The 12753-nt window shown below is 38.0% G+C and overlaps 1 protein-coding gene across 3 annotated transcripts in view; it reads right to left on the reverse strand.

Annotated features, from left to right (window-relative positions):
• Nucleotides 1-12753, reverse strand: part of TPCN2 (two pore segment channel 2) — a 46525-nt gene that overhangs the window by 27950 nt on the left and 5822 nt on the right. For all 3 annotated transcript variants that reach the window (XR_015807439.1, XM_088175267.1, XM_014878700.2), the window contains exons 6-21: nt 12183-12289; nt 11643-11715; nt 9933-10032; nt 9557-9622; nt 9123-9187; nt 7889-7986; nt 7468-7549; nt 7016-7102; nt 6121-6240; nt 5737-5796; nt 5520-5648; nt 4848-4897; nt 2938-3037; nt 2578-2649; nt 544-617; nt 77-167 (exon numbers count right to left, since the gene is read on the reverse strand). Coding sequence is in view for 2 of the 3 variants with exons in the window: in XM_088175267.1 (XP_088031393.1) it covers nt 77-167; nt 544-617; nt 2578-2649; nt 2938-3037; nt 4848-4897; nt 5520-5648; nt 5737-5796; nt 6121-6240; nt 7016-7102; nt 7468-7549; nt 7889-7986; nt 9123-9187; nt 9557-9622; nt 9933-10032; nt 11643-11715; nt 12183-12289 (1374 nt within the window). In the remaining variant the exon portion in view is untranslated. The remainder of the gene's footprint in view (nt 1-76; nt 168-543; nt 618-2577; nt 2650-2937; nt 3038-4847; nt 4898-5519; nt 5649-5736; nt 5797-6120; nt 6241-7015; nt 7103-7467; nt 7550-7888; nt 7987-9122; nt 9188-9556; nt 9623-9932; nt 10033-11642; nt 11716-12182; nt 12290-12753) is intronic.

The following is a 12753-nucleotide window of genomic DNA, read 5'->3' on the forward strand; positions in this document are numbered from 1 at the left end:
TTAAGCCTCAAAAAATGAGGAGGAAAGACAAGCAGAAAGGGGAAGAAGGAGGGATTTGATCCATAATCAGACTCACAGCAAAGTCATCAAAGTTGTTGGGCCAATATTCCAGCTGTTCATAGGTCCCACACTGCAGAGTGCCATTGTCATGTGTTGTGTTGGCAGCACTGCAAGAGATTACAGGCTGATGTGAACACAGCTCCCTGTGAACTCTGCTTTAGAATTCTTCTGAGCCCCTTCTAGAAAGTTAGAGTATCTCATATGGGCAGAAAACACAGGACACAGTTCAAAAAAAAGCATCTCTGATAAAGCAGGGTAAAATTCCAAGCTACAGATAAGCATTCCTGCAATTTCAGTGCAGCAACAAGAAACAGAAGGAGTAACAGATAATGGAGCCTTGGGATTTAACATTAAAAGTAGGGTGGCTCCAAGAATGAGAGGGAAAAAAAAAACCAAAACCAACCACAAACAGCTCAGAGGTAAAAAGTTGCAAATGCTTTTGAAAAACAGATTCTTTCTGAGTGGAGATGTTTAGAATCTTACCTGGTATTTCCCAAGGGAACAACAGCACCTTTAAATAGCATTATACCAGTTATAGCAAATGCATAGAAAACCACCTGGAAAGAGCACAACCAACTATTAGCTTTGAATATTTCTGTCACAAAATAAGAAAGCAAAATACAATTAACAAGGAATTTACATTAGTACCACAGTTAAGGTAATTGCATTAAGAACAATGCCTGAAGCTTCTAAAATGAAAATCCTTCTCAAATGTTTGCTCTTACTTTTTAATATTCTACCTAATTTTCAGTTGTTAAAATGTATTAAATCATTTTATCATCTGTTTTACTTCTCTGTGTCTCAGAATGGTGATATTTAACTATAACCATTGCAGAATAGCAAGTTAAAACCAAAGCTCAGTACAAGTATTTACAAAGAAAAACCTAAATATCTGAGGAGTTTTTTCCTAGTGTCAGCTTTTAGTAAGCCTACCTGAAAGACAAAACTGTATCAGTATTTTATATTCCATCAGCAACTTCTTTAAAAGATGTTAATTAATCTAAAGTTTTCAATAACATAAAGGATTTGAGAACTTCTGTCTTTTAATTGTTAGAAATATAAACTTCTTTTTAAAGAGACACCTTTCAGTCTTTAGCAGTTGCCTAGGTGATATTGCAATTTTTATCCTAAAAAGACTGTTCTAGAAATAATCTACAGCTTTATCTCCCTGAGAAGGAGCCATTTATCCCAGGAAAGTTTGAAGTAAGCTGAGTCTTCAAACAAAAACAAAAAGTCCTTTAAGTCCTTTTGTCCTTTTTTTTTTTTTTTTTTGTATTTTGCAACAAAACAAACCCAAGAATGGCAAGTCCGGAAGGAAAAGAAGAGAACTGTCCTGGCCTATGAACTTTGAACACCACTGGAGTAAGCTGAAGCTGACATTTCACAGCCTGCCAGAAGATGGGGTATCTGGCCTGGCAACGAAATTTAATTTTATTCTTTGAAAAAAGATATATTTAAAACACTCACTGCCTGAGAAATTAGCTGATCAGTTACATTATTTTATCAGCATGGGTGTTCCAGGCTAACATTAGGAAAGATACTTTTTATCAGCTGGCAATGGAGTCAGATTTCACTGCAGGAGAAACTCAGTGAGATCTTCCACGTAGCCTCAAGTAAAAGCAAATTAAATTAATGGAAGGGACAAACACTTGTCTCAGTGCCACAGACAAGAGGCAGACTTGTCTCAGAAGTGTGACTTGTACAGTACAATGAGGTTTTTACCACCTTAGATTTGCCCGAACCAATATCTTTATTTCAAAGTGCAACATAAGCCAATTGAAGGCCTATCCTCTACAGATAAAAGAAGAGATTATTAATGACAAAAATAGATATTCTGGTTAAATTGCATACTAGGTATATAGACTAGAACAACAAATCATTGATCTTTAACCATTCAAATTAAGGTACCCTACAAAAACCCATGAACAACAGCAAAACCAAATCTACCCAGTCACTTCTTTGCCCTAACAGGCAGACATGGTTGCAAAGCCAGAAACTCAAGAGTAGAGAGAATTTATGTAATGGACATCATACATTGTGATCCACCCTTTAATCATGTTTGTTGAGTGTATGATCTACACAGACACACCTAAAACAGGATGGCATAGGCTCTTAAAAAATCATGTCCAAACATGCCACCTCAAGACCTTCTCAGCCAAAAATAATTTTTAAATTGTTTTGCTATTTAATTTAATATAAGCAAACCAGGGTAAGGAAAACTGGTCTACTTTTAGCATAGATTAATTTTTATTTGAATCCACACTACCCAAGCTAAGGCAAACGCTCAAGAGAAGCTTTAATCAATCTTTTAAAGATTCTCTTGCTAAAGGAGGCACTGCTACTGTGTGCTGGCCATCAAAAAAAGCAGTTTATTGTGGCTTTCCAAGACATGCCCACCCAGAAGAACCGGCTGGTTAAGGTGGAATGTTACTGCTCCTGGTGATTGTTAACTTTGTTGGTGATATTTCCTAATTATAATTGTAACAAAGGAAATTACAATCTTGCATCATGACTTACCAGAAGGATTCCTGCAAAGGCTCTTAAGTTTTTCACCAGATCCAGCAGTGTAGTAACAACCAAAGCCATGAACTAAAACAGAGCAGAGTTTTGTATGAATGACACCCATCACACGTACAAATCCATATCACTTTTTTACTAAAAGGACAAAGAATCACATTAAGAGAATTTGCCTGCTCCCTCACTAGAGCTCAGGACACAGTGATTTTGTGAGGGGCTGTGCAAAAATCAGGACAGTTAGAGCTGAGCTATTCCACTCGTGCAAGATAATTGCAACCCACACATTATTCTGAAAGGCTCTAATAAAATCTGTAGCTTGACCAACAAAGAAATCCGAGTTGTTGGGGGAAAAGCAATCACCTTCATGTTGGGGATAATCCGCAGGAACCTGAACACAATTAACATGTTCACCAGCCGTACCATATCCCACAGGGACAACAAGCCCATGAACTCAGGCCTCCTGGGAAAGGCAGAAGAGAGGAACACATCAGAGGAACAGCCCATGACAGGAGGACACAGTTAAATCCACTGGGCTACAGGTAATTGTAAATACATTGATTTATTTAGCAAGAGTCTCAGCTACAGTAAACTAGTAACTGATGAAGGAAGGAATCCCTTTAGCCTGGGGTCTTAAATATGTACAGAGAGCTCTTTAAAATGCATGTTTGTGCCTTCTGCTGGGCAGGGGGCACCAAAGAGAGTCCTTTCAGAAAACAAAGTGAATCAAAAGCAGGACTGCTGGAGGGAGATACTTCAGGAACTTGCACAAAGATGGGCATTAATCCCTCAGGGTGTGCCTGGCTGAAGAAGGGTTTTGAAAACAGCACTAGGTTAAAGGACTGTCTCGTCAACCTTCTGCTTCATGTGTTAACCTTCCATGGGAGATAGGCACACACCTCAAACCCCAGCCCCAAATTTTATCTTTTACAGGAGCATCCTGAATGCTCCTTGGCTGGAAAGGAGGGCAGGTGGTGGGGATCTAAAGCTGCTAATTACAAAGGCCCTTGGTAACACTGATGCTAAATCATGATTTCTACCTCTAATACATTCATCTCCAATAATGAAAGAAATTATTTAAGGTAACACTGCACAAAAGGTATATTCTAGATAACAGAAACATCATTGTCCTGCCCTGAAGGTGGTTGTTGCTTGGTCTGGGGATGTGGCAGCAGCACCCATTAGGACTCAAGAGTGACTCATCTGGGTGGTAATCTGTTTGCAGTGACTGACAACAAAGGCCTAACGAGAATTACTGGTGCTCCAAGATGACAGAGCAAACAATTGCCTACATTTAAGAATCAAAGGGCAGAATCAAACCCAAACATAATGATAACATCAATAATTAACATCATTTCTCTGCAGCAATGACTCTTCTGGCAACCATCACTTCTGGGTGATAGGAATACAAGTAATATTCAAATATAAACCCTTCTAAAACCATAAAGTCTGACTTGTCTAACTCTCTTCAGAGTTTCCAGTGTAAATTAACCGAACTTCTTGATGGCAACATAACAAATATCCTGAAAAATCAGGGAGTGCCAGGGTCTTAAGTGTGAGCTTACATGAAGATGCAAAGTAACAGAATGTGTTATGAATCACCCCTGAAGATCCAGGAAAACTTCCAGAATTCCTTTGCTTTCCTCTCTTCTTGTGGGGACAGCTTTCAAATTTTAAGATGAAGCAATGATTTTTATGTTTTTTACAACAAAAAAAGAAATCAGGATAGTTATCCAAAAGCCGTTTGAACTTAAGAAAATCAAAATACAACTGCTTGCTATTACAATATAGACAAATAGTCTAAGTCTATGGGAATTTTCTTACTACATTTTATAGCATGAACAAAACCTCAGCCTTCAATCTACATACAGGGTTGAAGAAATTTTATCAGCTGTTTGGGAGTTCATATAATCGGATTTATGGACAATCTCACACTGAAACATATTAAGATGTGTATGCTGTACCAAATTCCCACTCCTGCACCCCTGGTAAGCACAGACCTGCCAAGATATTATTTTAAATGAGATTACAATTAAAACAAATGCATGCTTCTCAGAAGAGCTATACAGAACTCTAAAACACTAGGAAAAAATAAAATTTTTTTCACTTATCCATATTGCATGGCCTCTAACGACTACAAGGATTCAAAATTCTATCAAATTTGGTAAATTGAAGATTTGCCTGACAATCACAGCATCATGATATTTGTATATATGACTGTGTGTGTTCCCCTGACCCTGAGCAAAGGGCAGCAGGTCACAGAGGTTACTCACCAGCCAGGGTGAGGAAATCCATACACAGCAAAAGTTGCAATCTCCAGAATCTTCAGTTAGGAAAGGAAAACAAAAAACAAAATCAAAACTCTACTTTGTAATTCTGAGTTCCAGACGTTATGTAAGCTTCTTGAAAGGAAACACTTTCAAGAGCTCTAAGCCACTAATTCTTCTCCCTTTAAAGTCCTGAACTGTCATATTTGCCCAGTTATTCTCCAAACTAACCAAACGTACATAGAGCATACAATAGTGACTCATAAAAGGATATACAGTGTTTAACATTAACCTCATCGACTCATCTGCCACAGGGGCATCAGGCTTTGACCAAATAATTATTACAATAGTCTAACCTTTATTTTTAAATTTAAAGAGCAAAGTGGTTTTAAACTATGAAATAGAATGCCGCATGCAATTATTCCAAGAGCAAATTTTTTCCAAATAAAATTTAAAAGGTTTCTAATCAGGAAAAGCACCTTTCCCATGGATTTAAATATGCCTATCTTCAGAACCTAAGAGAACCATGTACCACCATGTAAACATCCCACAACACTGGCTCACATTGCTCAGCTCAGTAGATTAGTGTTGAAAATAAAGTAATCCCACCAGCTCTTTTAATTCCCTAACCTCTCTAGCCAACAAACCCAAAAATGTGTAAGCTAACAAAGCACTTACCAGTAAAATTACAGTCAGAAGTCCATCGAATCTATTGCTTGGGTAAGATAAGTATCTTTTCAAGCCCATTGCTAAGATTTTCAGCAACATTTCCAGCAGATAGTACAAGATGAAGAAGCAGTTGATAGCCTTCATCCCCACAAAAGAAAAGCAACCATTAGAATTCCTGACATCTCAGGGAACAGCAATAACTGCATGGAATATTGTTGCATCTTACCCCCAGGAAGAAATCATCTCTTTCAGACAGTTGCTTATCTGCATCCATCACCAAAACCACCTTTAAAAAAATATTTTATTAATCTATTCCTCTATTGCTACATTAAACAGATGTTTAGGCACAAGAACAGTATTTCATGCTTTGCATAGGCCTTTTCAAGTGGCTCAAAGTACATTTTTAAATTCAAGTGTTCCCTTGTAACATTTTGCATGACTAAAGCATGCCAAAAACCCAACTGCTAGAAAAGTAGCAATTTAAAGAAAAATGGAAAAACAAAAGCAGAAATTATATTTGTAGCAGAGAAAAACCAAAAAAACATCACAAAAAAAAAAAAAAAAAAGAAAGAAAACCACCACCCCACAACAAAAAAAACCCTTTACTTACACAAATAGAAATAATGTTTGCCAGGGCTACCACATTCCCCAAGTAGCCAAAGTAGGGATGGCCAAAGGCAAACTGCATTTTCTGCATAAAACGGGATTGGTACTCTGGACTGGGAGGGTGCTGAAAAGTACACAAAAGATTTGCTGAGACACAAAGCATAAGCATTTTAAAAATAATAAAATCATTTTAAAAACACACCCCATCTCAGATTTTGAAAACCCCAGACAGCTTCAAAGCAAAACTTCAGGGCCACAGGCTAATTTTGACATTTCATCTGGAAAATGTTTTCCAGCTGTGGCTATTAGCAGCAAGAAACCATTCCTGATTATGGCACAAAACATGGTAATGGCAGAGAAGACAGATAATCCAACCTCTCCCCAATGCCCCAAGCAGAAAAACTAAACACCAAGCTACTATTTGTATACATCACTGCCCCATTTCCCAACACTTAATTCAGAACATTTCCTAACCCTCAAATACTTTTGTGATTTGTTTTTTCTCTTTCTCCAAGAGGAGAAAACTGTTTTCTGCCCATCTTCACCTAAACACTGAGAGAATCCACATTTTGTTCTTCATTCAGAGATCGGAGAAAAAAGACTGAGCTATTTTGCCTGACCAACACACTTTAAAATGCTGACAGAATAAATAAAGATGCATTTTGTACGTTTAACACCACCTAGCAATCCCAAACTAATGCTTAAAAGCCCTCAGAGCAATTTTGTTTGTGGCCATAAAAGCAACTCACAAAAAGCTTAAAAACCAATGCCATGTGATCACACCTTGTGTTCACATGTTGCAAAGTCTGTTTATACACTTTGTACTAGAGTACTCTTACTTATTTTTGCAAAAGACCAGAAAACTTCTGATGCTTTATAAATGATGATCACATACATACTTGCTTAATGGCATCTTTGTCTAATTCTTCAAAGAGCTTCTGGAACTGGGCAGCTGACAGTTGGTCACAGGAGCACATTTTGAGTGACTTCACATGAAAGAGAAACATTCAGATTAACATGTGCAATAGGAACATCTGCAAAGTTTGCCAAAACCCCTCAGACTACCTTGGAAATCTAGGAATAAAGATGTAATTCAAGCTGTTTGAGTAAAGTTCAATATTGCTCTGCTTTAACACAACACAGCCAAGTGACTGGAGGACATGTCTGGCCTTTTCTATTTTCCCTCTCTGGGACCACATACTCTTTAAACTAACTTAAATTTTTAGTCCCATGTAGTAGTGCCACTATTCTGTTATGGTCCAAGGAATGCTGCAACAGAGGGCTGATCTCTGGACTTGCCAGTGAGGATTGATAATCACCAACGTTAAGACTAAGAAAATCCAGTTCTTACTCTCATGATGGCTTGCTTGCAGCGAGAATCCATCTCAGCTTTCTGCAGCACCTGTAGTAAGGCCCCAACACTCACACAGCACCTATTTAAAAGAAAACAGAATGGGCCCTGCTACAGATAACTTTATAGATGGCAAAATGAGCTGTTCCAAATGTGCTCCTGACTCTTTGTTTTGAAAAGCAATTAAAACTAGAAGTAGGAAAAAAGGAAACAGACTCCATAAGAGTCACAAACAGTGTGTTATGAACATACAGTTACAGAAAAAATAAATAAATGAGATGAGCAACAAACTGCCATTTTCAAGAACGGATCCCCAGTAAATACATTAAAACAAAACAAGACTACCAAAAATCTACTGGGTTTTTTTCTTTTTTTTTTTTTTTTTGCTAGATAATCTACTGTTTCAAGATCCTTCACTTACTGTTGTGCACTAGCAGGAGTCTCTTTCAGGGAAGACAGCACCTCAAATGCAGCCCGGATTCCCAGCCGCCTCCTGAAGAGGGAGGACTGAACTGATTTCTGAGCAGTAAAAACACCACAGAGGAAACAATTTACTCACACTTCAGGTACTACTATGTCCTATGGCCAGATAATATACTGATCCTTGGGCACACATCCCAGATTTGTGATTCGAGATCAGAACAGGAGACTGCCCTAGTCCACACTCCCTCCAAGAACTCCATGTACAAGAAGGAAGGAAGCAAGTAAGCAAACAACTCCCTGGACTTGAAGTAAACATCCAGGTTATGGCTTATTTTCAGTTCTGGAGTGCATAGGCATACGCCTCTTCCAGAGACACTGGCAAAGGCAAAGCTCAAGCATTTACAGAAATTCATGCTGGTGTGCAGACAGAAGAGTTAGAGAGCTTGTCCTACTCCAGCTTCTGCAAAAGAAAAAAGTGCAAATCCAGAGCTATGGTTTTTCCTGCTTTTTTTAATCACTTTCAAGCTCAGTTACTTTATTAGTCAGATTACGTCATGCAGTCATGTAAGAAAGAAGAGAATTAAGAAAGAAGGGATGAAACAGAGGAGGAAAGGATTACCAAAAAAAATCTTTTCTGCACCTATTCTGTTTATACATTCCTCTGCCACAGAGGGTAGGGAGGCCATTCCTTCTAAGTAATATTGCCTTGGGCTTATTATTCAACAAACTTCACCTTCTCTCTGGAACTCTACCAGAACAGCTATGGGCCAGTCTGGGTAAGGCCTGGTCTAATGGGAGGTGTCCCTGTCCATGGCAGGGGGGTTGGGACTGAATGATCTCTAAGGTCCCTTTTAACCCCTTAATATTCTATGATCTGCAACAACAGCTATTTAAACAGCACAGTAGATTTCCTTCACACAGACCAAGTTTAAGTTACTCAGCAACTTGTCCTTGTTCAGTCATATAACAGTTCTTTTTTTTCCTCCCTATAATAGTCAAAATTGCAGATTCACAGCATACTTGGAAATATGCTAGCAGGTCATTTTGTCACAGGAGGGGATCAAGCTGTAATAGCATCTAAAGGGAGAAGTATCTGCATCAAAGAACTTTTAGTACCTTAAAACTGTATCTGCAACCAGAGTGGGAGGCCTCCTTTAATACACAGATGAAATTTAATTCTTCAAAGGTTCAAAGTTATGGAAGACCACAGAATTTAGGAATGCTTTACTCACCAGAAGGTACCCTCGAAACTGGTTGTATATTATTGCTGTAAGCAAATTCATCAAAAACAAGTTGCCTATTGAAGAAAAAGAGGCAGTAAAATTTACTGAAAAATATCTGTTTCTCAAAGAATTCTCAATGTATGCAGTAAATCAGATGTAAAACTTAGAGAGAGTTAGTTTAATTGTGTTTGATTTCCAAAACGTTTTTAGTGTTTGAATACACTGCAATGATCCATTCCTCTGCAACATGTTACCAAAAAACTCCAAACCATAAGTACCTTCCATGAAAATGATCTCACAGACACTACACAATAACTGGAAGAATCACAAAAATGGACAAATTGATTATTAAGCTTCCCTAGAAAAAATAAAACACTGTAGATGGCATGCACAAGTGTCAAAGTTGAAGTGCATGACATTACTGAAGGCAAGAGGTAACTTACCTAACACAGTGAAGAGGATGAAGAAGATTGAATATGCTCGATTCTTAGAATAAGCAGGTATCATCACTGTATCAAATTTAACAAAAAAAACAGGAAATAATATTTTAATGCTTGAGATGCACAGTAGAGACCTCTATGAACTTCTGGCAATTGGTAAAAGCTCTCATACAGCTGGACTTTAGACTGGCATATATAATTACACCACAGAAAGACAATAATCAAGTTACTAAAGGCATGAAAAACTTTTGCACAACCTTCCTCTGGCTGTACTAAGAACCACCAACTGAAAGAAAGGTTAAAGTAGTCTGAACAGAGCAATCTTACTCTGTTGCTCCTCAAAAGGAGAGACAAGAGCTATTTCTGAAAGACTGCTCACCATCAGGATTATTTGCAGTAGTCAGCAGGACCAGCAGTGAAGTCAGGGACTCTGGCAAATTCCGGAAATACACCACCCACTCCTTATCCTGCTGGTTATCCTAGACAAAGATGTGTTCATTGTTAAGAGAAATACCAAGGAATCACTGCCTTACCAAGGTAGTGGAAAGGGAAAATTGTATTTTTTTTAAATTAACATCACTCAACAATCAATTTCTTATGCAAGTAATCAAATCTACCCCGTGGGAAAAGCAAAAGCCAAACATAAAAATTAAAAGACTGTGTCTGAATACAGAGCAATTACATCACTTATTAACAGCAGTTTAAAAAAAACACAAGGAAGAACACAAGGGAGCGCCACATGGAAGTTATGTCCAGTTAGCACCTCAGACCCAGGAAGAACAATCATGTCACAAACTGACAGTATAGGACTCAGAACCTTCATCAAAAGCACACTTGGGAGGCTGATCTTAGATCCTTCATTTTTTTTTCCTGAGGTCAAGAAGAGACAGATAAAAAAAAAGATGCAGAGTGCAAACAACACAAAGATGAGACAGGCAGCACAGGCCAAAGAGCTCTGGAATCTGCTGCAAAGACTGGAATATGTAATCCTAGAGGACATACACAAGACAATGCAAAAATGCAGAGTCATGGATTTCATTAATAAACCTACTTTTAGAACTTGCCTGCAATATTTTGCTGTGTTAGATAAAATTAGTTTGTATGGATGTCAGAGTAGCACACCAAAATAGAATGTCCACACTCTAATCTGTTATTTTTTACCTCAATGTACACAAAAGTGACTGGTTTAGGTACACAAGTTATAAATACACATCTGCTGGGAGATCTCATAGCTGAAATTAGATGTGACAAACAGAGATAATACAAGTTGCCAGAAGGCAACTAACAGTGGGAAAACAGACATCTGCTTCTAATTCCAAAGATTCTGTAACATGGGAATTCAGGGAATTTGCTGATTGTAAGGAAGACTAGAAGCTGGCTCAAGTACAAATTACAGTAGAAATGAAAGTGTAAAACTGAGATAAAGGATGGGATCAAAATTACTGGGAGAAGTAAGCAAGAAATTTTTGTGTTCATAGTAACATATTTATGGGAGGCCTTAAAAAGTAAGAATTTTAAAAACCCCACATAATATGAGTGTAAGATACAGGAAGTCTAGAAGAGAAGGCACATACATACCAAGATTACTGGGACACAAAAATTATTTTAACCACAAAATTTCAATTTTGCTTTTCAGAAGCAGGAAGAGAAAAATGAGAGGAAAACCCAAATGGATCAGAAACTAAAACATGGCCAGGGATACTAGCATTGAAAGGTGAGAAAACACAGAAGAAACTAAAGTTAGCAAGAAGCTAGATAGGGAAGACAAAAAAATGAGTAATAATATAAATGAAAAAGTGATAAGAGCTTTGGAGACAGAAAGCACAGAGCGTTTCAACAAAAGCAGAGAAAGTAACTCAAGGGATCAAACTGGGTAAATGTACAAGGAAGTCTCCCATATACGTGAATACTATGCACATGTTAGAGCTCTCCAAATGGACTTCAAACTCATCTCAGCACGTCTGACAACGTGACCTTTCTCAGGGAAAAAGAGTTTCACTAGTTTGACTATAAAACTAGACAAGAAGCAGTTGTGCAAGTCCAGAAAAAAGGCACCCAGATCTACCAAAGCAGCAATAGAATTGATTACCTTTGTTCGAGCAAAGAGCAGCATGGCAAACATGGTGAAGAGAGACAGATGAACAGCCAGTAGTAGAACAACACTGTTGGGAAGAAAATATTCTTTAATCAAAGTATTAATAGTAACTTCTTATTAGTCTTAATATCCTCTGCTGAAAATGCAAAATGATACCATATAAAGAAAACCAGGGGTGTTTTTATGAAGTTACATAGAGGTAACAGGAGGAGATGCGAGTTTTGATATAAAATAAAAATCACACTTGTGTGCTCAGTTCTTCCCTTACAAAAGCAGAATCAAAACCTCCCACTCGACTAGCATTAAAAAAAATACGTCACATACACAGTCATGTCAAAGTCTAGAGCTCCTGTACAGACTAAGGGGAATCAAAAAGTTACCACAACCTTCACCCTCTGTCACCTGATCTCACGGAGCACTTAGCTACCCAATCCAGAGGGAAGCTGCTCAGATGGCCCACAGCAGAGCACCAAGGCTAACAGCCTGCCTGCTAACAACCACCCTGTGAAAGGCTGGTTTCTGTGCTGTACCCACCTCGCCATTTCAGGCAATGTGCTGTTGATGCTTTTTAACGTTTTCTTCATCATAGAAGAATTCTGGAGGAGAAAGAACGGGCGAAGGATTCTTCTTATTCTCACACTCTGCAAAAAACAACGGACCAGACACTGAGCTCCTGCAAGACTGGCAGCACAAATACTTTGAATGCAAGTTTGTGAAAAAGCACTTGACACACACATAGACAAAGCCAACAGTGGAACAGAAAAAGAAGTGAGATCTGCTCTTCTGAGCTCGCAAAACACCAAAAAAAAAATTCCATACCTCATTAAAATGAGGAGAGATTGCTTTAAAAACACGCATTGACATTTCAATAGTCTCATCAGGCCATTAACTAGAAACAATCTAACTTTACTGCTCAGTAGACATAACAATATGGCAAGAGATGGCGTTTTTGCATTTTCTGCCAAGGTCCATCTCAGGAAAGGGATTATTAGAGAGCTACTTTCAATAAAAATAAATACATATTCTAAAAATAAGTGTTTAATTTACATTTTCAGACTGTATTATAACTAAAGGGCCTGCTTATTACTTAGCAACTTCTGTCTCT

The sequence above is a fragment of the Sturnus vulgaris genome, chromosome 18 (genome assembly GCF_052056855.1).
Source record: "Sturnus vulgaris isolate bStuVul1 chromosome 18, bStuVul1.hap1, whole genome shotgun sequence".
Taxonomy (NCBI): domain Eukaryota; kingdom Metazoa; phylum Chordata; class Aves; order Passeriformes; family Sturnidae; genus Sturnus; species Sturnus vulgaris.